Source organism: Protomyctophum bolini (assembly GCF_963924005.1).
Source record: "Protomyctophum bolini genome assembly, chromosome: 24".
Lineage (NCBI taxonomy): Eukaryota > Metazoa > Chordata > Actinopteri > Myctophiformes > Myctophidae > Protomyctophum > Protomyctophum bolini.
The window spans coordinates 24,202,253-24,229,499 of record NC_137885.1 but is presented as its reverse complement, the minus strand read 5'-3'; the positions used below and the strand labels follow the sequence as shown (position 1 = coordinate 24,229,499).

The following is a 27,247-nucleotide window of genomic DNA, read 5'->3' as shown; positions in this document are numbered from 1 at the left end:
TACAATAGTCGAGGCGGGAGGAGATGAAAGCATGGATGATTTTTTCCTAGGTCTTGGGGAGTGAGAACTGGCTTGATTTTTGAGATGTTACGAAGGTGAAAGAAACAGGACTGGGTGACCTTCTTAACATGGAGAGAGAGCCGAACGGTGTTGGTGATGCTTTCGGGGCCTATTATTAAGATCTGTTTTGTTGGAATTGAGCTGAAGGAAGTTTAGGGCCATCCAATTATTGATTGCTGTGAGACAATCACGTTGGGTAGAGAGTTTATTGATGTCTTTTTGCTTGAAGGAAAAATATAGATGGGTGTCATCTGCATAGAAATGATAGGCAACGCCTTCGAAGCTGTTACTCAGAGCACCAAGGGGTAGCATATAAATGGAGAAAAGAACTGGACCCAGAATGGAACCCCACATGTCAAGGGGGCAGAGGACGAGACATAACTGTCAACGGCGACAGCGACGCTTCTCCCAGATAGATAGGAGGAGAACCAGTTTAAGGCCAGTCCACTTAACCCCACCCACTGATGGAGCCTCTGGAGGAGGATGGAGTGGTCAATTGTGTCCATCCAGTTCAATCCAGCAATAATAGTACTGTGCATTCGCCGACATCAGACTTCATAATAATGTCATTTGAGACTCTAATCAGTGCAGTTTCAGTACTGTGTTTCTGACGGAAACCAGACTGAAATGTGTCGAAAATGTTGTTATGGTTGAGATAATTAACTAGTTTGGTTGACTTTTTCCAAGACCTTGGAGATGAATGGGAGTTCAGAGATGGGCCTGTAGCTAAGGGGTCCTTTGGCTGAGCAACGTTGAAGACCCCTCTGCTCTAGAGGTGTCCAAACGGGTCAGAGGGGTAGGGGTACGTACCTCGGGGTAGGGGCGCGTGTTCTGGCGAACCCAGCTCAGCAGAATCTTCTCACTGTTCGTCTGCTGTAGGCCTGCCATGACCTCTTTCATCACATCCTTCACCTGTGTTCACACACAAACACACACACACACACACACACACACACACACACACACGCAATGTTAGGAAACTGATAGCTAACTATGGAAACATAAATTAACCACCCACACCACATTTGCACCAAACTAGCATTTGTATGTAACCCATTCTGACCTGAGATCAGATTCTAAAAATGTCTTCTATATCCATGTCAGTGGTTCTTCGATTTTTCAAAAATAGCAGACCTACAAGCTCGTAGCTCGTAGCGGTGGCGCGCTATGAGCTTGTAGATCTACTATTTTTCAATAGCTAAAGCAAAGGAGTAAACATCTACAACAATATGCTCTTTGGTACAACGGGTTGACAGAAATGAGGCAAAAAAAAAGGATGAATCCAAGGCACTCTCGTAGAAAGGTAAAAGGCCTTTAGTGAAGTGGCTAATGCATTGCAATATTAAGATTCACATTTTAATCTTGCAATGCATTAGCCACTTTATGAAAGGCTTTTTCACTTTTCTACAATAATGCCTTGGACGTACAGTATCCTGTTTTGCATCTAGCATTTTAATTATTGGACAGCCAACTATAGATACCACACCACACGCCCACGCACGCGCGCGCATATGCCCTCCCACACGCACGCACACAGAGAGACAGACGCAACAAAAACAAAAGTCACCCAAACAAATGCATCCTTGGCAGACTTTGAGATCCATGGAAATGCGACGCACGACTGAGTGACATTTCCATAAAGCGACGCTGACACTCACCCCACCCCACCCCCCCCCCCCACACACACACACACACACACACATGCGCACGCACACAAAATATACATATTTGTACAAACATACTTCAGGGACACGTATAAGTACACACATTCATGCCTTCCAGCTCTCTCTCTCTCTCTCTCTCTCAAAACAAATTCGCACAATGTTTTTGGCAGACGTGACTGACAGTTTGGGAGTGCTTGTTTAAGGCTCAGGGGAGGGAAAGGACACACACACACACACACACACACACACACACACACACACACACACACACACACACACACACACACACACACACACAGGGCTGTTGGCGATCCTTGCCGGGTGTTGGGACTCATTAGGCAGTAGGTCATTGCATGTATTTTCACTTTAATTGAGCAAAAAGGCTGGCCATTGCCCACCCACGTGCACTTCGTGGCACTCTCCCAAGGGCATGGTTGGCAGGTGCACACGCTGAGACACACACACACACACACACACACACACAGTGATAAAGTTATGTTTGGCCATGAATTATGATGTTAAATCTATGAACACAGTGCACCCCCAATATGCACACACACACACATACACACACACACACACACACACACACACACACACACACACACACACACACACACACACACAGTATGACTGAGCCGTTAGCCTCCACTCAGCTGAGCCTGGGTGAAGTCAGAGATGCAGGGATCAACCGTGACACTGTTTGATCTATCATTTAACATCCACCACCTTCATCACATCATCATCATCACCATCACCATCACCATCAATCTACTGCCGGTGGAGGGATGAACTGAACGGGTGCAATTCAATTTAAAACAATGGAGAGCGACAGAGAAAGAGACAGACAGATGGGGAGAGAGCGAGACAGAGAGAGAGAGAGAGAGAGAGAGAGAGAGAGAGAGAGAGAAAGAGACAGACAGATGGGGAGAGAGCGAGACAGAGAGAGAGAGAGAGAGAGAGAGAGAGAGAGAGAGAGAGAGAAAGAGAGAGACAGATGGGGAGAGAGAGAGAGAGAGAGAGAGAGAGAGGGGGGGAGACAGTTATAGGCTACGTGAGGCGGAACTCTGAGATGCTGAGGCCAGAAAAAGGACACTCACACTCACGCAGTAATCAGAATGATTAATTTGATTAGGGCCAATGGACTCCAACAAACGGCAATTTGCGGACCTTTTTCTGCTCTGTTGCTTTGCAAACCTCTTTGTTTCATTATTATTATTAAGCCAATCCCCACGCACAGAAATGTGAGTCTGCATAGGATACACCAGCAGTGACCACTGCATACTGCATGACCACACACAGAAATGTGAGTCTGCATAGGATACACCAGCAGTGACCACTGCATACTGCATGACCACACACAGAAATGTGAGTCTGTATATACAGTAGGATACACCAGCAGTGACCACTGCATACTGCATGACCACACACAGAAATGTGAGTCTGCATATAGGATACACCAGCAGTGACCACTGCATACTGCATGACCACACACAGAAATGTGAGTCTGTATATAGGATACACCAGCAGTGACCACTGCATACTGCATGACCACACACAGAAATGTGAGTCTGCATAGGATACACCAGCAGTGACCACTGCATACTGCATGACCACACACAGAAATGTGAGTCTGCATATAGGATACACCAGCAGTGACCACTGCATACTGCATGACCACACACAGAAATGTGAGTCTGCATAGGATACACCAGCAGTGACCTGACCACTGCATACTGCATGACCACGCACAGAAATGTGAGTCTGTATATAGGATACACCAGCAGTGACCACTGCATACTGCATGACCACACACAGAAATGTGAGTCTGTATATAGGATACACCAGCAGTGACCACTGCATACTGCATGACCACGCACAGAAATGGACGCCCTCCGTCCTACTCCTCCCTCACAACACTCCCTCTGCTATATACCGCCGCCGCAGCCCTGCATATGCACAGTGACAAATGTCACCCTGACTCTGTTTGACAAGAGCCTTCATTAGTATCATCGGTAACACCTGTGAAGGAAGTCGGAAAGAGGCCCAGAAGTAGGAAGAGTCATTTTATGTGCATATATTATTATATATATAATATATATATATATATATCCTGCACATCCAAAAAGACCCGTAGGAGGTGCAAGTCTAGTTAGCAGGCATAGACATCAAAAAAGAGAAAGAAGGGACTGGGTCTCTGTTCCCTGGAGTGTGCAGTCCCTTCCTTGGAAGGTTTTTCTCTTTTTTGATATATATATATATATATATATATATATATATATACACCCTATTGTCTTTGTATCATGACGCTCGCCAAAGCCGGATGCACCACGGTGCAGACTGTGCCACCCGAGCGGACACATTTGCCCACTCTATTTTTTTTTTTGCCAGAATAATTTAAAAGTCCGCCGGTCGAGCAGGGTGAGCTGCGCTCCGAAGGTTAACTTTCAATTAACCCATTTAGGCCTGACGTCGAAAAATGTATTTTTTTCTGAAAAAACTCATGTTTCTATATCAGTGGTGCTCCATATTTCATGTCAAGGACCCCAAAAATCATACTCAATTGGCCACTGACCCCCATCTGAAAACATATTATCCCAGGAACCCCTCAGAAGCAAAACGTTGGTTCTGAAAGAATATATATTCAAAGATCTGTGCCACATTTTCACGATTTTTCAAAAAATAGCAGACCTACAAGCTCGTATATAGCGCGCCACCGAGTGGCGCGCTATATGAGCTTGTAGATCTGCTATTTTTCAATAGCTAAATTATGTTTTAAAACACCAAAAGGGGTTCCCGCCCCAAAATGGGTTAAGGCTACATCTGGACACTGGATTATTCATGAGCGACTCAGCTGCTCATAATTACTCATGTCGGGGAGCGGCCGTGGGATTGTGCCCTGGCGGTGGGCTCGCGTTACCCAGGGTGAGAACCACATCAGCGCCACCTATGGGCGGCGGGCCGCGTTCCCAGGGTGAGAACCACATCAGCACCACCTTGATGGGAGAGGATCTAATACACAGTGTCACCGTGGAGTTTCAAAGTTGGACCAAAGGAGACCAATAACTGTTTTTTTTTTTTTTTATGTTTCTTGATGCTAAACTGTGTGCTTATAATCGTGTGATGTTATTATTTTCTGTATTTTACCAATTGTTTCATGTTTTTGCCTAATGCCTACTGTAGCACTTTGAGATTCCGAGGAATGTAAAGTGCATTATAAATAAAATCCATATTATTATTATTATTATTAAAAGGAAATTCTAGTGACTATACCCCACCTCCTTATAATTCATTCAATAATTTATTTGCCATGCCAACAAGTTGATAGGAATTTGTCTTGGTTCATACTCAACATATACAGACAACCATAGATACACAAACAAGAAGGACCGTACAATACAAAAACAAAAACCAGCAGCATAGGAAATTACATCCAGTTTTTTAAAGTGCTATGTGCATATACTATGAGTTCAGATGTCTAATGGCTACGGGGTAAGTGCTATCCCTGAAGCGACATGTATAGCTCTGGATACTTCTATATCTCCTGCCTGATGGGAGGAGATTGAAGAGGTGATGTGCAGGATGGGAGTTGTCTGCAATGATTTTATTTGCCTTCCTAATTATTCTGGTGGAATAGAGTGAGGAAAGTGTATGGAGGCTGCATCCTATGTTTTTTGATGTGCAACGTACTACTCTTTCCAGCTTTGATTTGTCTTGAGAGGTTGTGTGACCAAACCAGACAAGCATGGAGAAGGTTAGAACACTTTCAATAGTGGCCCTGTAGAAGTGAGTCATGGCTGCTTGGCTGACTTTGAACTTCTTAAGCTGCCGCAGGAAATAGAGACGCTGGTGTGATTTGCTTATTATGAGACTGGTGTTAAGATCCCATGATAAGGACTCATGGATGGTGGTCCCTATAGGAACCGGAAGGAGGAAACTATTTCTACCTCTTCCCCATTGATGAAGAGGGGGGGGAGGGGACACGATTTCTTTTTCCTAACATTTATGAACATCTCTTTGGTTTTAGAGATGTTTAGAATCAAGTTGTAACTCTCACACCATCTCACCAGCTCCTCTACTGCTCTGCGGTAGTCGGTTTCAACCTCGTTGGTAATAAGACCTACTAAAGATGTGTCATCAGCAAACTACTAAAGTGAGATTGACAGAAATGAGTGTATAATGAGTACAGAAGTGGAGAAAGGACGCACCCCTGGGGGGCCCCAGTGTTTAGGAGCCTCGACAGCGAGACGAGATCACCTATTTTGACCACCTGTTTACTGTCACATAGAAAATTAAAGATCCATTTACATAAATGTGTGCTGACGCCTAGCTCCTGTAGGGTTGAAATCAGCTTCCCAGGCACTATTGTATTAAATGCGGAGCTGAAGTCAACAAAAAGTACACGAGCATAGGTGGATCTGGATTCTAGATGTTGGGTAATAGTGTGCAGCCAGAGGGATACTGCATCATCTACACTCCTATTTGCTCTGTAGGCAAATTGGTGGGGGTCTAGTGCTATGCTGGACAGGTGTTTACAGACCAGTCGCTCAAAGACTTTCATAATGACAGATGTTAGGGCAACAGGCCTATAGTCATTAAGACAGGTGATATTATTTTTCTTTAACCGCAGATTTAAAGCAAGCAGGCACAGTACAGAGTTCAAGTGACCAGTTGAAAATGGAAGTGAGGACAGGTGCAAGTTGGTCAGCACAGTGCTTTAGTGTGGCAGACGACACGCCATCAGGCCCTGCCGCCTTTCTGGGGTTTTGCTGACGGAGCAACAGTCTGACATCATGTTCATGTATGTTGGGTGGAGAGTCACCCTGCTCTCTTGGAAAAGAGGGGGACTGATGGTTTTCACTATCGAACCGACAATAAAAATCATTAAGCCTCCCAACCTGTACATATGTTATTTTTACCTTTTATGATGATTTGAATTTAGTTTGTTATGTTTCATGTCTTGATTATGACTTGAATACCCAGGACCTGAATGGATCGGTGATCCCTTTGGAAGTGTGTTTGACTGTACCCTGTACTGATTACATTTCTGTTTGACTGTACCCCGTACTGATTATATTTCTGTTTGACTGTACCCCGTACTGATTATATTTCTGCCAGTAGAGTATTCAATCAATCAATCAAACACGAGTGATTAAGCGTTATACATTGCGAGGCCACGAAGCGTCATTGCAGAATACCGTTGCGGACTGTATTTTGTTTCATGAATGAATGCCCTACGACTGCGTCATATTAGGCTGTAGTATATGACACTTCAGTATGATGATGTGACCATGTGGATATGCTGTACGTATGCACAGTAATCAATACGTGAGTATGCTTTAATATAGCATGTGACATGTCAAACTAGGGGGTTTTCACCATTCTGAATCCATTACAAGCATTCGTTTTGCACGAAAAACACTCCTTGGGCTAAAAACGACCATAGACACACAAATGTGCTGACCTCATCACATTTGTGATGACGGCTATGGCCTTTTTGGTGCAAAACTAATGCTTGGAATGGATTCAGAATGATGAAAACCCCCTAGTTTGACAAGTCACATGCTACTTAAAGCATAATGGAATTTAGAACATTTTGCCTTATAATGGTTGTATGGTACTACAACTTTCAGCAGCTGTAATAAAAACCCATAGAGTGGTTGAATATAAACCAATGTGGGATATGTTAGTAGACACCTTTACAAACACATTGGTGAAGAAAATTCTTGGTAAGAAATGTATTCCCAGATTTTATTAATATCCCCTGACTATAAGATCACTGTTGCAATTATTGCTTGCTCTGGGTGGGATCTCTGTCGGGTTTCTGCTCTATATGTAAAGTGTCTCGAGACAACTTGTGATTTGACACTTTAATCCATTCTGGGCGGGAACCCCTTTTTCTGTTAGCATTACGTTATGCTTTAGCTATTTAAAAATAGCAGATCTACAAGCTCATAGCGCGCCACCGAGTGGCGCGCTACGAGCTTGTAGGTCTGCTATTTATTTTAATGACTGACATAGAAACATAGCTTTTTCAGAAAACTGTCAGGATGTAGAAGACATTTTTAGAATCTGATCTCAGGTCAGAATGGGTTAATGAAATTGATTTGCATAGTAAATGTATGATTGGTTTGTGTGTATGTACACAGTACTGTAATGTGCTATGGGTTTTCTTTTCCATGTATACTGTATGTTTCTTTTACACACATTGACAATTCAATAAAACAAGAAATGCAAAGACAGAGTCAGAGATTCCTGCGTAGTGGGTCGAACAGAACAATATTATAATAATAATAATAATAATCAATATGCCTAGAATGACCGTCTCGGCGTGACATCCCTTTATAAATCGTAGCCATCGGGGGGGGGGGGTTACATTTTTCATTTCTATTGATATAAATAATAGGAAATAGTGAACATAGCCGAAATAGGGCATTCATTATAATGTCTGTGTCTGGTGGAAACCTCAAAACTGTTACTTTTCAGGACTAATACATTTAAAAAAAAACAGCAAATTGTAGCAAATGGACAAGCTTGGAGACGCTGTGCGAGCTTGTGACTCGTGATGCTGTTGTGTGATTAACACATTCAGACCTGAGGACGATTCTACAAATGTCTTCTAAATCCTGACAGTTTTCTGTGTCAGTGGTTCTCAAACATTTTTATGTCAAGGACCCCACCCCCCCAAAAAAATGGGGGACCAATGTAATTGGTCGCCGACCCCCATCTGAAAATAATCATGTTGTTCCAGGGACCCCCCCAGAAGCAAAGAAATGTTCGCTGTGAAAGAATATATATTCAAAGATTTGTGCCACATTTTCACGATTTTTCTAAAATTGCAGATCTGCTATTTTTCAATAGCTAAAGTTTATAATAATGGTTAAACACCAAAAGGGGTTCCCGCCCACAATGGGTTAAGCAGTGCATCGATTTACGAAAGAAAGAAAACACAAAAAGGTTCAAATATGGAGATACAAGGTAAAAATATGCCTGATTTACCCCCGGCCCTCTGTAGACACTAATAACTTCCACTCTAACTGCATTAAGCATATTTCTTTTGCAAAATGAGGCTGATTTGCATACAAAGGGGCCACATGTATGCATAATTATACCTAATTTAAATACCTGCAAGGAGCACAGAAGCACACAGAGACACTATTTACCTGGCAAGGTGTTAAGGGGGTGTATTTCAATCTTATCCGCAGGTTCTTTGAGAATTAAACGCCTTGCTTTTTGTCCTATTGGTGTCCTATTAGCGCAGTCAGTTTGTGAATGTGAAGTATATAAACATTGACCTCGTAATTCTGTATGAAAACCTTAAGAGATTACACTGTGGGTTCTGGGTTCGACTGTGTACGCTTGGTTAACGTCCACGGCCGCTCGCGCACACACACACACACGCGCGCGCGCGCACGCACGCACACACACACACACACGCACGTATGCACGCATGTACACACGCACGGCCGCACGCACCTGCCAGTGGAGAATAATGCTCCAGATAAGGCCCAGGATGAGTTTGTGATTTCCATCGACAATGTCTGCTCCTCCGATGTTCACCAGTTCAACCTGGCAAAGAGAGAGAGAGAGAGAGAGAGAGATGGAGAAATGGATTAATTGATGGTTTATAAAACAACAAAGCGATGATGACCAGACATAACCATACACACCGGCAGCTACAGTACCATTGATCGTCTCTCATTCTATCCCTACACTCTGTTGGCTGCAGCAGTGCCACTTCAGTCAGGATCCCTTCTCTTGACATACTACTTCATGTCAATAGTCGTTCAGTTCTAATCTCACACAGTATGTTTGACTATCCCGTAAGGCTATTATGGCCATAAGTGGCTCATCACACTAGAGCTGATTCCAATTCATCAAAAAGTATAGCCAGACTTGACATGATCTAAAAGGCCATAATCTTCACTTCAGTGAGGAGAAAGGGAAGGACGATCGTGGTAAAAAAAGAAAAAAAAGCAGTTGAAATGCTGTCATTTTCAAAGGCACATCCAGGGTGTAATTAGAAAACCATGGGATTTCAGGACGCTGGGTTTAGCGGCACTCTGTTCTTTTCCCATCCGAGGCCATTAGCCTTATAGTCTTTAAATGGCCTCCTCCCGTTTCAATAGTGCGAGTGCCGACGACTGATGGACTGAAAATGTCTGCTTTCCGTCGTCTCTCAAGAACCACTTTGATTTTGCAGCACGTTCACGTTGAGGTGCTTTTTTTGTTTTGTTAAATTAGAACACTCTCTTTCTCTCTCTCTCGCTCACGGTCGTCATCCATTGTGAGCCCCTGGCCGTGTTCTCTTTTGTTTCCCCAAGGTAACTTTGTCTGAGGGCATGGCGTCTGTTGTTCCTGCACACACACAACAACCATCACAACACACTTTAAGAAGGAACACAGCGGAGAAGAGTAAAAGGCAACACGCCGATTTGTTCGACAAGGACATTTCCTACAATTTATTTTCATTATTGTTTAAAAAAAATAACATTTTCCAGACCAGCATTGGTTCTTATTCATCTACTGTAAAAAAGCTTTAATTTGGAGTTCACCCTCTTATTTATATTCACTTTGAGAATGGAAATTCTTGAGACAACGCATGCCTCCACCGAGTTTGTAAAACCTGCTTGCATGTACCCCGCACACCTGGAACACCTTACAGACTTGACTTAAAGATGGAGTGCCACAATTTTTGTATTTTTTTCCAGTTTTTCATGTGTCTATGAGGTGACAGTACTTCATTAGACACCCTGGAGTTGTTTTTATGTGCAATGGTGTATTAACTTTGTATTTACGGTTACTTCCTGGAAGCTGAACCCTTGACAGTCAAACGGGCCAATGAAATAAACAGTAATATAGTGACATCACATTATCAGCCCCTCCCCCTTTATCACACAACTACAGCTGTGGCTGCGGCTTCAGTTCAGGTGGATCACCACCCACCAGGCAAACCAGGCATACTTAATTAACTGGTGGGCGTGCCCACATAAAAACAACATTTTAACAAATACCTGTAGACTATTTTGAAAAAATTATACCTCCTTATATAACAATAAGACCTGATGATCATGTTTTAGGGTGGAAAAAAATCACGGCACTCCATCTTTAAGGGAAAGTGCAACACGCTGGGAGCTTGTAGATCAGCCTTTTCACTATATAGCCTGAGGAACCAAATTGAACACTTCTCCAATGAACTTCAATGGACGCCACGTTCCCTCCCCGGAACTTCAGGTCCTGTTGAAGCGGTCTTGGATCTCCTCGTTAGCTGTCAATACTTTACTTTTTTCTCCCCACTGGAAAAGGGGATTGGAAAGTAGAACAAAATGACCTCAGAAGAACTTTGGCAGTGGCTGTTAATTTTATATTTTTATCCCTGCAAGCTCCGATATTTTTTAACTAGCCCAACCAAGTTGGTCAGACGCTCAGAATGCGCTGGTGATTTACAGCATGTTGTTCTAAAGGCACAATCTGTCTGCTACGTACAGTACCGTGTACTGTACAAAGGTTGGCTGAGGACAAAGCCCTCTCTCTGAGCGACTACAAACACAAGCAGATGGAATGGAGAGGGATGGCACACACTTGGTCACTGCGTCTCTCTGTCGCCAGAGACGGCCAAATCCCCTGGTACAAAATTATGTTAAAGCACGATGTCGGAGCTTTATGAAAATAAACAGTGCAGATCAAGCCAAGTTGTAAACGAACCCCGGGCTCTCCCAGAGGTATTGTCCAAGTGTCCTTGAGCAAGACTCTGAGCCCATGACTGCCAAGGTTGGTGCCTTGCATGGTTTCCCCCGCCATTGGTGTATCGATGTGTGTGTGAATGGGTCAATGTAATGCACAATCTATGTAAAGCGCCTTTGATGCTATAAAAATGCACCATTTACTGCAGCAAGTAGTTTTCAAGACAGGTTGTTTGGGGCGACAGACAGACAGACAGACAGATGCAGTTGAAGTGAGGCTCTCTAACGTTTTCTATAGCCATGCCTCTTTATCTAGAATACATTACCACAAAGTTAATCCATGCCCCATAAGCAATGTGCTAAAGTATAATTATTATGTTGGAGATGCAGGGATGTCTGCGTGTGCGTGTGTGTGTGTGCACTTACGTTGTTCTTCTGCAGGATCTGCAGAGCACGGTTGACATTGTTAAGGGAGTGAACGCGCGTGACGCCTCTCTCCAACTTCACCTAAAGGCGCGCACACGCACACACACACACACGCACACACGCGCACACACACACACACACACACACACACACACACACACACACACACACACACACACACACACACACACACAAAAGACAAAGATTATAGAGATGCAGACCTTGCTCAGGGGCAGCCATTCCAAAAACGTCGCAGCACATTTGAATACGTTTGAATAAGTGTATGTGTGTGTGTGTGTGTGTGTGTGTGTGTGTGTGTGTCACCTTACAAAACAGAAGAGATAGAATCATACACAGTTGACATTGGTATAGCCTTTCAGACAAAAGGCAAGACGAAAAGGGTGATAGAAGGATAGGAAAGGAGAAAAAGAGGAGAAGACACATTAATGAAGGAAGGAAGGAAGGAAGGAAGGAGTCAAGAGTCAACACGGCCATCTATCAGGATATTTTAGAGCTCTTTGTGCTTCAGTATGTTGACAAGCTTTTTGGAGATGCTGATTTTCCATTCCAGCTTGATTTGGCACCTGCCCACAGTGACATAACTACTAGTAACTGGTGTACTGACCATGGTATTACTGTGTTAAAACTACTAGTAACTGGTGTACTGACCATGGTACTACTGTGTTAAAACTACTAGTAACTGGTGTACTGACCATGGTATTACTGTGTTAAAACTACTAGTAACTGGTGTACTGACCATGGTATTACTGTGTTAAAACTACTAGTAACTGGTGTACTGACCATGGTATTAGTGTGTTAAAACTACTAGAAACTGGTGTACTGACCATGGTATTACTGTGTTAAAACTACTAGTAGCTGGTGTACTGACCATGGTATTACTGTGTTAAAACTACTAGTAACTGGTGTACTGACCATGGTATTACTGTGTTAAAACTACTAGTAACTGGTGTACTGACCATGGTATTACTGTGTTAAAACTACTAGTAACTGGTGTACTGACCATGGTATTACTGTGTTAAAACTACTAGTAACTGGTGTACTGACCATGGTATTACTGTGTTAAAACTACTAGTAACTGGTGTACTGACCATGGTATTACTGTGTTAAAACTACTAGTAACTGGTGTACTGACCATGGTATTACTGTGTTAAAACTACTAGTAACTGGTGTACTGACCATGGTATTACTGTGTTAAAACTACTAGTAACTGGTGTACTGACCATGGTATTACTGTGTTAAAACTACTAGTAACTGGTGTACTGACCATGGTATTACTGTGTTAAAACTACTAGTAACTGGTGTACTGACCATGGTATTACTGTGTTAAAACTACTAGTAACTGGTGTACTGACCATGGTATTACTGTGCATAACTTACCAGCCAAATGGCCTGACCTGAACCCCACAGAGAATCTAGGTTGTATTGTTAAAGGTGTAGGGAAACGGAAATGGTGATACATTTATTTTGAAGTTTCAGACGGTTTCAACATGAAACACCGGTCTGAAGTTTCTGAACCAATCAGAGCGTCGCATCCCTTCAGGCGATGGGACGGTAGCTAGGGACGGTAGCTATGCAATACTCAGCAGCGTGGCGTGTGTTTGTTTACAAATCAGATAGTTGGCCAGCTGTACCAGTTTACTGTTATGTGGCTTATTTCTACCCTATAATGTTTTCAGATACATATTTTAGCGTGATGATTAAGTTGAAACCGAGCAATACACTGTCTTGAATGGGAATAAAAACGGAGGATTTCTGTAATCAGTAGCAGCTGTGCTGCACGGATGTGCCGATATGGGGAATTAAACGGGTGAGCTTCATTTTTATTGGCTTTTATCGATGTGTATCTCTACACGTCATCACGCAGCACGTTTTCGTTTTCAGGAGGTAATAAAAAAAATATTGCTATGGACTGTTGATATAAAAACACACAGAAATGAGAATTTGCCCATTTTCTTGGCATCCATTGTTAGTTATGCCCATATGATGACCACGGATATGGTCTAAAAGTGTGAAAAACGTCTTTTTTCATTTCACTACGCCTTTAAGAGGAAGGCGTGAGACATAAGACGCACCAATACAAATTCATTAATTGTTCAAAAGCACTGTAGCTCAGACCAAGTATTGACTGCATACATTAATATGCTTTTCAGATGGTCGACATTTCTCCATAAAAGAAAATAATGTTTTTTGAGATTTTCTTTGATTTTCATGAGCTGTATGCCATTATAATCATCAACTAACTAACTAACGATTAAAACTAAAATATTTCACTCTATGTGCAATGCATTGAGGATATATGAAAGTACATCCTCACTTTTTGAATTATATTAAGGAATAAAATTAACTTTTGCACGGTTTTTTGAGGAGGAGCTGAATTAACCATAGACTGTAAAAAATATGGACAAAGCGTTCTCCGGGTCTTATATGGACGTAAGATGAAGCCTGTCAAGTCCTTGTAGATCCGTTTGGGCGCAGCTGGCCATTGGCTGGCCCAGACAACGAGGCGGGACTTCCCCCCCTTCTTCTTCGTTGGTTTATATTTTGACTCGAACAGGGGGTGGCTCCCGATCATAGACTGTAACAGTAGCCATGCCCCTCAGAACATACGCGACTTTATGGTCATTTTTTTAATAAATGGGACCATAATTTTCCAAAAAGAATATTATGACATGAGAAATGAGACTTTAAACTAGTGACTGGAAGAAGAAAGTATTCATGACCATGTTTATTAAGGTAATACAGTCTAGGTGAAGTTGGGCCCAAATACATGGAGCTCTATGGAGCTATGGGTTTTTTTGGGCCCAATGACAGCGCCACAACAGGCCATTATATGAACTTTCAGGAAGTCACGATTTCCTTGGTGGCTTCACAAAATAACTCTGACTGCCCCCCTGGTATTAAAGAGGAGAGCAGGAGAGAACAAAAGAGGGGAGAGGTAGAGAAGACTGGTACGAGAGGAGAGAGATGGAGAGGAGAGAAGCAGAGGAAATGACACACGAAAAGAGCAGTGTAGAGCGTGATTAAGGTGAGAGAGAGAGAGAGAGAGAGGGAGGGAGAGAGACAGATGGATGGATATACAAGTTCGATTAAGACTAGAATGTGTGTCAGCCGGGGCGCCTGATGGAGGGGAAAGGAACTGGTTGGAATAACGTGTTCCTTCCACGCGCTACGTCCAACCAGGGAAACTCCCCCCTGTCAGGTGTAAAGGAGCAACTTGGACACTCAGGCATGAAGGAAGCACGAGTTCAAGTCCGTTGCTCTCCCCTTGTCCCCCATATATGGGGACTAGGTTGGTGGAGGGTGTGTAGAGCCCAGGATCACATTAGATGATTGACACAGGGGTGAAAAATGGGTTACAAAATCGTGGGATAAAAACTATATTAAAAAAAGAAAAAAAAAGACTAGAATGTGTGTGCGTGTTCATGTGTGTGTGTGTGTGTGTGTGTGTGTGTGTGTGTGTGTTTACCAGCGACTGTCCAGACAGTCCCTCCAGCAGTTCCAACAGACGCCTTCCATCACACAAGTCTGAGAACAGATCCTCTATGGGAGGCTTTCCTGTCTGCGCACACGCACACGCACACACACACACACACACACACACACACACACACACACAGGGACAAAGAGAAGGTCAAGATTATGAACACCTGGTTCAGATCGTCATACATAATAACACTTTACGACACAGACATTCACAACTTGACATAACATCAATTTAATTATCTATTATTCTTTGAAAAAAAAAAAGTTCAAAAATAGCCAACATAATAATGAGGTTTTTTTCCACCCGAGACCTCATGCATTATGTTGGGCTATGTTTGATTTTATTTATTATTTTTGATTGTTTATCTGGACTCTCTAATATTGGAGAGTCCAGATGGGACCAAATGGAACCACATGAGGCTCATTGTATGTATGTGCTTATATTGTATATGACAATTTATTAAATACAGTTATTACATACAGTCAAATAGTATCATGTTTTTTTTATTTCATGATTGATTAGATCTCTGAGCGACCGGACCCCATCTTTCCGTTTGTAATAATAACATATCACGCCACAACATTTTCAAGAAAGGTCTGTCATACGGTAGATAGATCTACAAACAATGCTATTCATATCCTGCATTACTATTAAATCACAACATGAGGTACCTAACTGTATGAAAAATGAAAATAGCATTGTTCAATTCCCCACAGGGATAGGGGGGGGACGTCAATTTAAACACCGTCTAATAGAAGATGAAAGATGCTACTGTGTGTGTGTGTGTGTGTGTGTGTGTGTGTGTGTGTACAGTACTGTATAGCTAGATGTCTGGATGTGTTCTCTCTGTGTGTATATTGTATTGTTGTCCAGGCCAAATAACCGTGATTTACTTGCATACGAGCAGTAAATGGTAAATGGGGCATTTATATAGCGCCTTTATCCAAGGCTCTTTACATAGATTGTGCATTACATTCACGACCTGCTCTACCTCTTGAGCCACAGTCGCCCCAGTACACACACACTGATGCGCGTGCGTGCGTGCATGTGTGTGCGTGGCGTGCGTGCGTGCGGCAAACTCCATTTAATCTCTGTCGGGTGCAAAACCCCATTATGTCCAAAACAGTTACTTTTCATAGCAAAAGTAGCAGATCTGCAAGCTCGCGGCGCACATCCAGCTTGTAGATCTGCTACTTTTGCTATGAAAAGTAACTGTTTTGGACATTTTGATGCTTCCGTGTGTCGCTGTAGAGCGATCAAGACAAGTAGGCAGTATAGGGTGTCACACCCAAAAATCACACCCATGTGAACTGAGCGGTGCAGGCTGCTCAACAACAAGTTGTCCTGCTCAGTGCGAAAGGCCCTTTTAGCCAGTGTGTGCCACCCGAATCAGCTGCAGGGGTCAATGGGTCGTACCACAGACAGACACACACACACACACACACACACACACACACACACAGAGACACAGACACAGACACAGAGACAGAGACAGACAGACAGACAGACAGACAGACAGACACACACACATACACACACACGCACACCCACACACACAAGTTCTTTATTTGAGTGCGCAAAGTACAATTAGTTTAACAGGGAAGCAAATACAACGGGGTTGACAGCACCTAGGATACACAAGCATGGCACCTTCTCCTCCACACAGACAAACTGCCCATAACAGCCGGAACAGAGCAGTGTTTGGCAAGTTGTTTGGCTTTGCTCTTCGTCGTGCCAGCTATTGTTAGGCCACTCAGGGTCAGTTTGTGTGCGTGGCCAATTGGCTTCCGAATATCAGCATGCATGGCGAATCTACATCGATACCCAAGATGTGTTATGATTCCAAGTAATGGTTGGTACTTAGAAAGTTTATCTTGGAATGCCTGGTCCATGCACAGATCAAAGACACAGCCCACCTCCAGAATCAGGACCTCCTTGTGACTGGTGTCAACAAAAACAACACCAGGCGTATTTGGGATGTTAGCAAAGACATCGCATGCACAGCTAAACCAATCTGGTAACACTCTTGAATGTTTATACATTGTTGATCTATACACATATATTCAAACTGCATCAGACACTAAGTTAACAATACGGTCGTGGCGAGCAACACGGTATATACTGTACATTTTTGTAAGCATTACATCCATTTGTTACAGTATGTGTGCGATGGATTCTAGGTGTTGTTCAGAGTCATGCTGGTTCATACAGACTAGAGTGTGGATGTCGGGATACCAGATTGACAGATTGTATACTTGGTTGGTAATACTTGCAGTCTTGCTTTGATGGTGCATTTTAAAACATCCAGCCCAGTAACATCATATTTGTACATCGAATGTTAAACAGACACAAGCAAACTTTCCCCGCATGCAGTCGAAGTCCACGCCAATTGTGTCTGGCTTGGGTCTGTTTGGTGCTAAGCAGAAAGAACCCTTCTAGCCGTTTCCTCCCTGGTGGGTGAGGGTAGCATCCACTACCAGACTGGAGTCTGTAATTAATCCATCGGGGACGATGAGCACATTTTCGTTGTTTTTTTGCCCATTTTTAGCTGGACTCATGTCCGAAGGCAGAGGTCGTTGTGATCTGGCCAATCAGACCAGAGCCCCGAAGCCCTTGGCTTATTTGCGAGTCAGGTTTCCCAGAGTCTTTCCTCCTATGAAGCCCAGGAAGTTATTCTGGTCTGCAGCAGCCAGGGTGACCTTCCTCCTGCAGTGCAGGTCCAGTAGGAGTGATGCGTGGACCATCCCAGCACCATGAGCATGTGTAGCAGGCGGGTTAGACTACAGTCGCTGCATAAATCCACTCCACATTTGGGACGGCCAGTCCCCCTTCGCCATGTGAAAGGAAGGGTATAATGGCGTTATGCCATGGGGGGCGTGGCCAGGGGCATAGTGGTGGGATTTAGCCGTATATAATAATCGTGTACAGTAGCTGTGTTACGTAACAGCGGGCGGTGGCTCAAGGACACGGCTGTTGTTCATGATGATATCGATTGCTTTTGCCGTACGACGTTTCCAAAGGCATGCCAGTTTGTCTCTGGAAACTTTGTTGCCGCACGGAGTGCCGGTTGTATCCTTTCGCGGACAAACCATATAGTTGCGCCTCAATCCAGGTTATAATTGAGTCGGGCGTAATATCCACTGGGTAGTCGTCGCCCTAATATGTGACCCCAACCAGCTGCAGGGGTCAATGCGTGGTACCACAGACAGACAGAGAGACAGACAGACAGGTTTTATTCCCCGACATCGGCGATATGTTCCTCTGTGTGTGTGTGTGTGTGTGTGCACGCACGCACGCACCAGTGTGCTAGCTCGTCTGCGGGTTGATGCAAACTCCATTGGCTGCTGGAGAAAGCCATAATAATTCAGATACACGAGTTGTATTCCAAATGAGAACTGAGAAGATGAGGCTGCAGCCTTGCGGCAGCGCATGGTGATTTCACACTTATTAGCTGACAGCTTGGGACAGTGCACTATGTGTGTGTGTGTGTGTGTGTGTGTGTGTGTGTGTGTGTGTGTGTGTCACTGTGTGTGTGTGTGTGTGTGTCTCTCTCTGACAGCTTGAGACAGTGCACTGTCACAACAACACCAAGGCACTGTCTGAGAAATGACACAGTTTGCTCGCTGCGCATTAAAGCTTCCCTGTGAAATGAGAACTGAAGACGGTTCCGCCTGCGTGCATGGATTAAAGTAAAATAAAAATCTCACGACTCACTAATGTCTGATTTGTGTATAACCAAAGAGCCACCAATCACCAACACACACACACACACACACACACACACACACACACACACACACACACACACACACACACACACACACACACACACACACACAAGCTATTTTCGGCAGACGTTTTTTACAATTTAGGCCTTAAGCAGACACTTAAGTCACACTACCCACAGTGACTTAAGTTATAATGAGCAAGGTACCACACACATCAAAGACAGAGAGCCAGCTGTGCAGAGCCTCAGTAATCTAATAATAAGATCACAGGTAAACCAAGACTAAGAATATACTATCAAAAAATGTGCCGCGTACATTGAAACAATAGGATACTATTTAAACAATGAGCCTACAGTAGCATGTCTATTGAGTGTCGAGGACTGAGCCCTGCCGGGGTTCAACTAAGTGTTTAAGTGGTTCAAATCAATAATGGGTTTTAATTGAGACAACTTAAGTGCTGTACAGTAATTGTGTTTGTGTCTTTGGGACTTGCTAAGTGCCCGTTGCTGCTTCCGTTTCTCTGACTACCAGTGAGTTGAGTAAAAGATGTCCCGATACTGTATCGGAAAAGTATCGGATCGGCCCCTTATTTGGTCATATCGGTTCATATCGGCATCGGCAAATATGCCAGTCTAACCACAGATCCGACACAGGGTGGACACTATGGCAGGTAAATATAATGCTGGGGCGTGTGGAGTTTGCTTTGGAGTTGCCCCAAACTGCAAGTGCACATTTGAGTGAGGAGTCTGCTATAAACACAACACGAGATATATAGCTAGATAGCTATAAACACTATTCCCCCGGTCGGTGGACTTCAAAATAAGATCTTTTTTTTCCTCGTTTTGTATTATTATTCTCTGGTATCGGCTAACACAGAAATTGTGGTATTGGGATCGGATCGGATCGGAAACCATCCCTAGTAAAAGACTAGGCCTGGTGGAGGTGAAAAGGTGGATTGCTGTGCGTACTGCCTTAGATGCCTGTTCTGTTCCACTAGTGTTTTCCCCCAGGGGGACCTCCTGGCTCTGTACTCGGTCCCCTCCTGCTCATGTACACAGCTGCTGCTGCTAATGTGGAATGTCGCCACGTTGCATGCTATTGTATGTCTAACCGTAACCCATTCTGACCTGAGATCAGATTCATACGAGGTTTCCACTGGACACACACTGGTATGATGAACCCATTCTGACCTGAGATCAGATTCTAAAAATGTCAGTCGTTTTTCGATTTTTCAAAAATAGCAGACATACAAGCTCGTAGCGCGCCACTCGGTGGCGCGCTACGAGCTTGTAGATCTGCTATTTTTCAATAGCTTAAAGCATAACATGATGCTGACACCAAAATGGGTTCCCGTTCAGAATGGGTTAAAGACCGTATACATACTGAATGTGTCTGCTGGTTTGTGCCATGAATATGTATACATTTTGGATTTTTGCCTCTCCTTTCCTTACGCCGCTCTCTCCCTCTGTAAACCCGTGATCTGACGATGAAGCCGATTCTGAGACATATCATCAATACTGTTGTACTGGACACCGCCGACTGCACTGTACTCATTCATATCATCAATACTGGTGTACTGGACACCGCCTGCACTGTACTCATTCACATCGTCAATACTGTTGTACTGGACACCGCCTGCACTGTACTCATTCATATCATCAATACTGTTGTACTGGACACCGCCGACTGCACTGTACTCATTCATATCATCAATACTGGTGTACTGGACACTAGGGCTGACCTTCGATTCCGTATTTGATGATCGATTCAAAATCGATTCCCGCGTTTCGAACGTCGACGCTTCGAAACGTCAACGGGGGGGGGGGTGCGAGTCGCGAGGCGGGGGAGGCGCGCGGCGCGCGCGATGCGAGCAGTGACTCTTTGGCTTAAACAACGATATAGCGGAGAGAAAGGCATGCTATTATTGGTCTCATTTATTTTAAACAATAAGCAACAACAGTTGCAGCCTTCATGAAAGCAGTGACGCACAAATAATTAGGCTTAATAAAACATCCGACCGTAACAAGTCAACTGCCTGAGACAGGCATTACCTCTCCATCAAATAAAAATATATATAATCCAAACTCCTCTGTCAATTGTAAACGAACGGTAACATGAATTAACTTTTCAAGCCTGACACTTGTCAGAAATAAAATCAACCACGGTTGATTTGATTGATCATAAAGTTAATGTGACTGTGAGTGTGCGTATGGGAAAAAATATATAAACTTCACAGATTATAGATCACTTGGAATTATAACAATCTGAGTATTGCCTGAATAATGCCACTAGTGAAATCCCATTTTTTTATCGACATGCGATGCCGGAGAAATCCCACATAGTTAAATTTACCTCATAGTCATGCTGCATGCGCTGTTGGTCGATGAAGAATTATAATCCAAGGTTTGTCAATCATATTATGGTTTATGGTTGAAAGTAAACCATAATATTAAAGTAAACTCTAAGAAGAGATCTGCAGACTGCAGTGCAGAATGCATGCAGCTCCGCTTGCTAATTGAGTTGACATTTGCGCAACTTCACTGCATTACAGTAATTAGTTATTTGCCAGCACCTGCTCCAATATAGGCCTAAATCAAACTTTATTTATATAGCACATTTAAAACAATAAAAGCTGACCAAAGTGCTGTAGGCCTACAGGCTGAAACAAGTGGAGCATTGCATCACCATTGGCGCACAAAAAAAAGCATAATTAAAAGACAAAACACAGGCAAATAGTATAGGCAACATAATTACAATAATACGATCAGGTGCAATTAAATGCCAAAGAGAAAAGGTGTTTTGGTTTGGGTCTGTAGGAGCAAAAAAAATCAATTCTTCGGTGCACTGAGCGCACTCACCATGTGAATCCAAGCAGCGCAATGGCTCATCGATAAAAGTTGAGATTTTATAGTGTCATTATTCAGGCAATACTCAACAGATTGTTATAATTCCAAGTGATCTATAATCTGTGAAGTTTATATTTTCATTTTCGTGTAAGTAATGTTTTTATATGACTTATCAAACATGGTAGCCTATATTTAATGTCCACTGAGCTGTGGTGCATGCGCTTGCCTTCCTTGTTAACACGGGGAAAGAGGAGGCGCTGCGAGGCGCAAGCATGGCTCGCGGACCAAATGGGGCCGTCTCGCGGACCAAAAGCGGCCGCTTTTTTTTAATGACTATTCGATTCAAAATTTAAAAATCGATTCCCGTGCGTATCGATTGAACGTCGATTAATCGATTTTTTTGGGTCAGCCCTACTGGACACCGCCTGCACTGTACTCATTCACATCGTCAATACTGTTGTACTGGACACCGCCTGCACTGTACTCATTCATATCGTCAATACTGTTGTACTGGACACCGCCTGCACTGTACTCATTCATATCATCAATGCTGTTGTACTGGACACCGCCTGCACTGTACTCATTCATATCGTCAATACTGTTGTACTGGACACCGCCTGCACTGTACTCATTCATATCGTCAATACTGTTGTACTGGACACCGCCTGCACTGTACTCATTCATGTCGTCAATACTGTTGTACTGGACACCGACTGCACTGTACTCATTCATATCGTCAATACTGTTGTACTGGACACCGCCTGCACTGTACTCATTCATGTCACTGTCTATAAGCAATGCCTCGCTTTTCTTTTTTTCATGTCAATTAGCAGTGTATCATTTGTTGTTTTCCTGCCAAACTGGCTGTCTCATCTGTAACAAAAGTCGTATTAGGACGGTAATTACAAAATATTGGAAAGTATCATTCTCCCCCCAGACATCCTGGTGGTAAAAAAAAAGAAAAAAAACTTGGCCACTAGTGCCATCTCTCGCTCTCTCTGTCACGCACGCACACGCGCACACACACACACACACACACACACACACACACACACACACACACACACACACAAGAGAAGCAGTGTAAGTAATTGAAAACGAGGTCAAAATGCTAGCGCTGCGACGCAGATCAATAACGATGCAAATGCAGCGTTCCCACACCACAGTTACCTAAAGACACTTCACAATAGAGGGTATGCGCGTGACATCATCATCAGGGTATGCGCGTGACATCATCATCAGGGTATGCGCGTGACATCATCATCAGGGTATGCGCGTGACATCATCATCAAACCCGGAGGTTACGCAGCAACGCCTACTGAGTGGCAAAAAACTACTTTCTGGCCTTGACAACCCATACATCCACACAGAAAAGTCCCATCTGATTGCATTAAACAATGTTAAACAATGTTAACCCATTCTGACCTGAGATCAGATTCATACGAGGTTTCCACTGGACACACACTGGTCTGATTAACCCATTCTGACCTGAGATCAGATTCTAAAAAATGTCAGTCGTTCTTCGATTTTTCAAAAATAGCAGACCTACAAGCTCGTAGCGCGCCACTCGGTGGCGCGCTATGAGCTTGTAGATCTGCTATTTTTCAATAGCTAAAGCATAACATGATGCCAACAACACCAAAACGGGTTCCCGTTCAGAATGGGTTAAACAATGTTAAACTCACTTTGCAAGTTGCTTTATTGCCACTCGATTTGGCATTTACTTTAAGCATGCGCATACCCTCTAGTCTATTGTGTTGATTTTGTCGACTAAAACTATGGCGAAAAATGATAGTCGACTACATTCTTTTCACGGACGAATACGGAATAAAACCGAAATAAGATTTAGTCAACAAATGAAAACTAGACTAAAAAATCAGGGACGGACTGGTGGAGAAGAGATCCTGTAGAGCTAAAAGGCAAGTCATGTTATGCTCGGTTACGTGCTGAAAATGGCTGATCTACAAGCTCACAACAGTTGTGAGCTTGTAGGTCAAATATCATATGATTTTAGTCGACTGAATCTACAGCTGATTTAGTCGAGTAAAATGTGTTTTTTTGGCGGGCCTTGATGGCGTCATGATGGCTGGATCTTACACTACAACAAGACCCGAGCGCAACCAAACATGAAATGACTTGTCTTATAGTTCTACTGGATCTTAAGTTCTCACCCTATTACAAGTTACATTTTATTAACAGACTGCACCATACAGATTGGACTGTACATGCCACTTCAATCAACTATCCCAAAGCTGTCTCTAACCACTGACGCATGGACGGCACTCACTGTATACAGTATATATGATGTTATATTTGTCAGTTTAGTTCAGCCTATATTCTGATTTATTGCCATCCAGCTGAGCCATTCAACCTTTTGAGGGATTATTCACAAGGGCCTGTTTTTGTGCCATAATACCCTCTCTCATTACTCATTATTCTGAATCAAATGTGTTATAAAAATGATTTGTTCTGCATGCATGACAGACAAAACTTTTTTGTTTCTTCATAAAAAGAGCCATTAGGTTATTATTACATTTTCATAATAAATAGCTCATACCAAATTACCATAATACCATAATTATGTAACATAATGGACGGAGTGACGGACAGGTTTTGCAGGTTTTCATAGTAATCTGCGACCTACCGTCGCAATTATGTAGCCTATAATGTGAGATGTGATATACTGTAATCATTTCTGGATATTCTGATATTCTGTTTTAAATCCTACCACTATGCCTCTGGTCTGTCTGTAGCACCATTCAGGGCTGGACTGGCCACAGGTCATACCGGTGGGCCGCGACCGTAGGGGGCCGTCATGATTAAAAAAAAATATATATATATATATATTTTTTTTTATTTATTTTGACAGGCAGGCAGGCCAATAGGTGGCAGGCCACCAGGAAAGGTCCGGGCGTGCTGCCATTCTGCCAGTGCCATCATTATAATTTCACTGTACCTGTATCAGTGAGTGACAAATACACCCTCTTTACAAAGGTTGTGTAGTTGTCTGTTGGTTTGTATCATTTATGTTGTTCTGTAAAAGTGGTGGTATTAGGGGCTTGTTTGTTTGTGTGTGCCTCGACGGAGCGGGCGGTAGAGTTTCTGCTATCTGCACACTGGTTGTGGTGGGCCGGTCTGGTCCAAATTCACGCGAAAATGACCGGGCCGAATTTTTGTCCGAGTCTGCAGCCCTGGCACCATGGTCTACGTTCATGTTTGTGCTGCACATTGTGGTGCCTTGTGCAGGGTGGGTTGACAACATCATCTGAACTGGTTTCAAAAACGAATGGACAACAAATATATTGATCTGATTTAAAGTGCGTCGTCTTGAAATGATATGCAGTGAATTGAACAGAACCAACTTGACTGACTATAGTGACTATTGACTCCTATGAATCCGACTTTACTTTAATTGACTTGACTTCTATACGAACTTGCAATGATTTGACTTGAACTGACTTACACTGATTTAACTTGAGTTGAACTCACACAGATTTCACTTGAACTCTCACTGATTTCACTAGAATTCACTGTAGTTGCACCAACTGCCAATATTTTTGAACAATGCTTTGGTTAGAGTGGTTAGGTAGGTAGGCTTTTGTTTTACTAGTTAAGGCTCATACATACTCCAGTTTTTGGTGATCGCTTATCACCGCGGTGTCGTTTTCAAAGGGCTGGAAAACTACACCATTACGTCAGTCGCGGTGATGATCAGCTATCACCGCGGACACAGACCCATCTCTCTGTGTTTACTATCAGACAAGTCTTTTCATTATGGAGCCATCACCCCGTTCACTGATTGGTCTAGAAGTTGGGTAAACCACAGGGAGGCGGGGTCGATCCTTAAGGACACCGGATCACCGCGAGTATGATGGCCTCAACTCTTATAACCATAATCATAATCACCAAAAACTGGAGTACGTATGAGCCTTTACAATTATAGTTAGTGAGCCTGTCTTTTGTTTCCCTATACATTCACACAGACTTTTGTCATCAGAGGCGTCAATATAGCTGGGGGGTGGTGCCGGGGAAAGTGTTTTATAGAACATGTTTTAGTGATTTCAAAGTAGGCTACCGACACCATTCGTTTCGACCGCACTTTGCCAAACGACGGCTTCGTGCCAAGTTCCAACGGTCTCTAAACTACTTAGAATTCACTACAATGTGTTCTATAAACATTATTGATGACTTAATTAATGGCTGTTGGTTTTTGATATTACGTTAAATTGACCATAATCTATAGAGTGTTCTCTACCAGGTGAGTAAACACTGAACAATGTTTTCAGATTACAAATATAAAGTCACCCCAGGGCCATGGATGTTACAATTCTGCTAGGGCGGGAATAAGCACCGGTATCGTCCGTATTGTTCAATAAAAAGCAATGTTTAATCAGTTTTTGGCCATGCGCTTTCAACTATGCGCCCCTATCGGTTGGTGCATTATAACTCTGGTAAAATGGCCACCGATCAGATCAAAACGCTTTTCATTGAACACTGTGGAAGACACAGGCACTTTTACCCACCCGAGGAGGATTGTTGTAACATCCGTGGCTCTGGGGTAAAATCTGAACATTATTATAGACGTTAACGTTATAAATGGGAAAAGTGCGTAAAAGGTTCCACCATGACAGACGAGCGCCATGTGAACCATGGCCATGTGAACCATGGCCATGTGAACCATGGTCTCTCGTATACGTAATAAGTCAACTTTCTGAGGGCGAGTGTTCCAGATGTCCTTCTGATGGATTTTTCTTGGCTGTCAAATATTTCTATCATCCAACAAATCGCTCTGAAAGTGATCCAAAGGATCGTACGCTATTATAACTCTATGGGGAAGACCATTTTCTATCTATTATAACTCTATGGGGAAGACCATTTTCTTTATCCCGGGCTAAAACCGGATGTGACGTTTGTGGGTGTTCCTGTCTACCTTCGTGTCAATGTATAGCTGCCTCTTTTGTAATTTTACAAACATCTGTGTCCCTTGGCAGTGGCTTATTTTTGTTACTGTATGCCCAGTGCATACATACATTTTGTGAAATGAAAATATTGTAAATATACAAAAATGCACATTGGACCTTTTGACTCTAAAAGCTGTGTTGGCTACATTTGTATGCTCAACAGCCTGCTATAGGAAATAAATTTATGTTACAACAAACTCCTATCCATCCAAAGACCCAGAAAGTGTTTCGGTTATATTCTGACCCAACTTAAAACTACTATCCCTGCATCAAAAAAAAAGGTCATAGATATGTTTCCAAATGTTTTCAGGTGGGGTTTGGCTGCCAATCCAAACCTGGCTCGGTGTGTCTGAACTCTGAACGTGTTTGTTGCT

General features: G+C 43.1%; 1 protein-coding gene across 1 annotated transcript in view; it reads right to left on the bottom strand.

Moving 5' to 3' along the window:
• LOC308311384 (dystrophin-like) overlaps positions 1–27,247 on the bottom strand; it is a 368,975-nt gene that overhangs the window by 225,824 nt on the left and 115,904 nt on the right. The window contains 4 exon segments of the mRNA XM_080758068.1: positions 871–972; positions 9,201–9,293; positions 11,834–11,914; positions 15,321–15,413. Of these exon segments, the coding sequence (XP_080614194.1) occupies positions 871–972; positions 9,201–9,293; positions 11,834–11,914; positions 15,321–15,413 (369 nt within the window).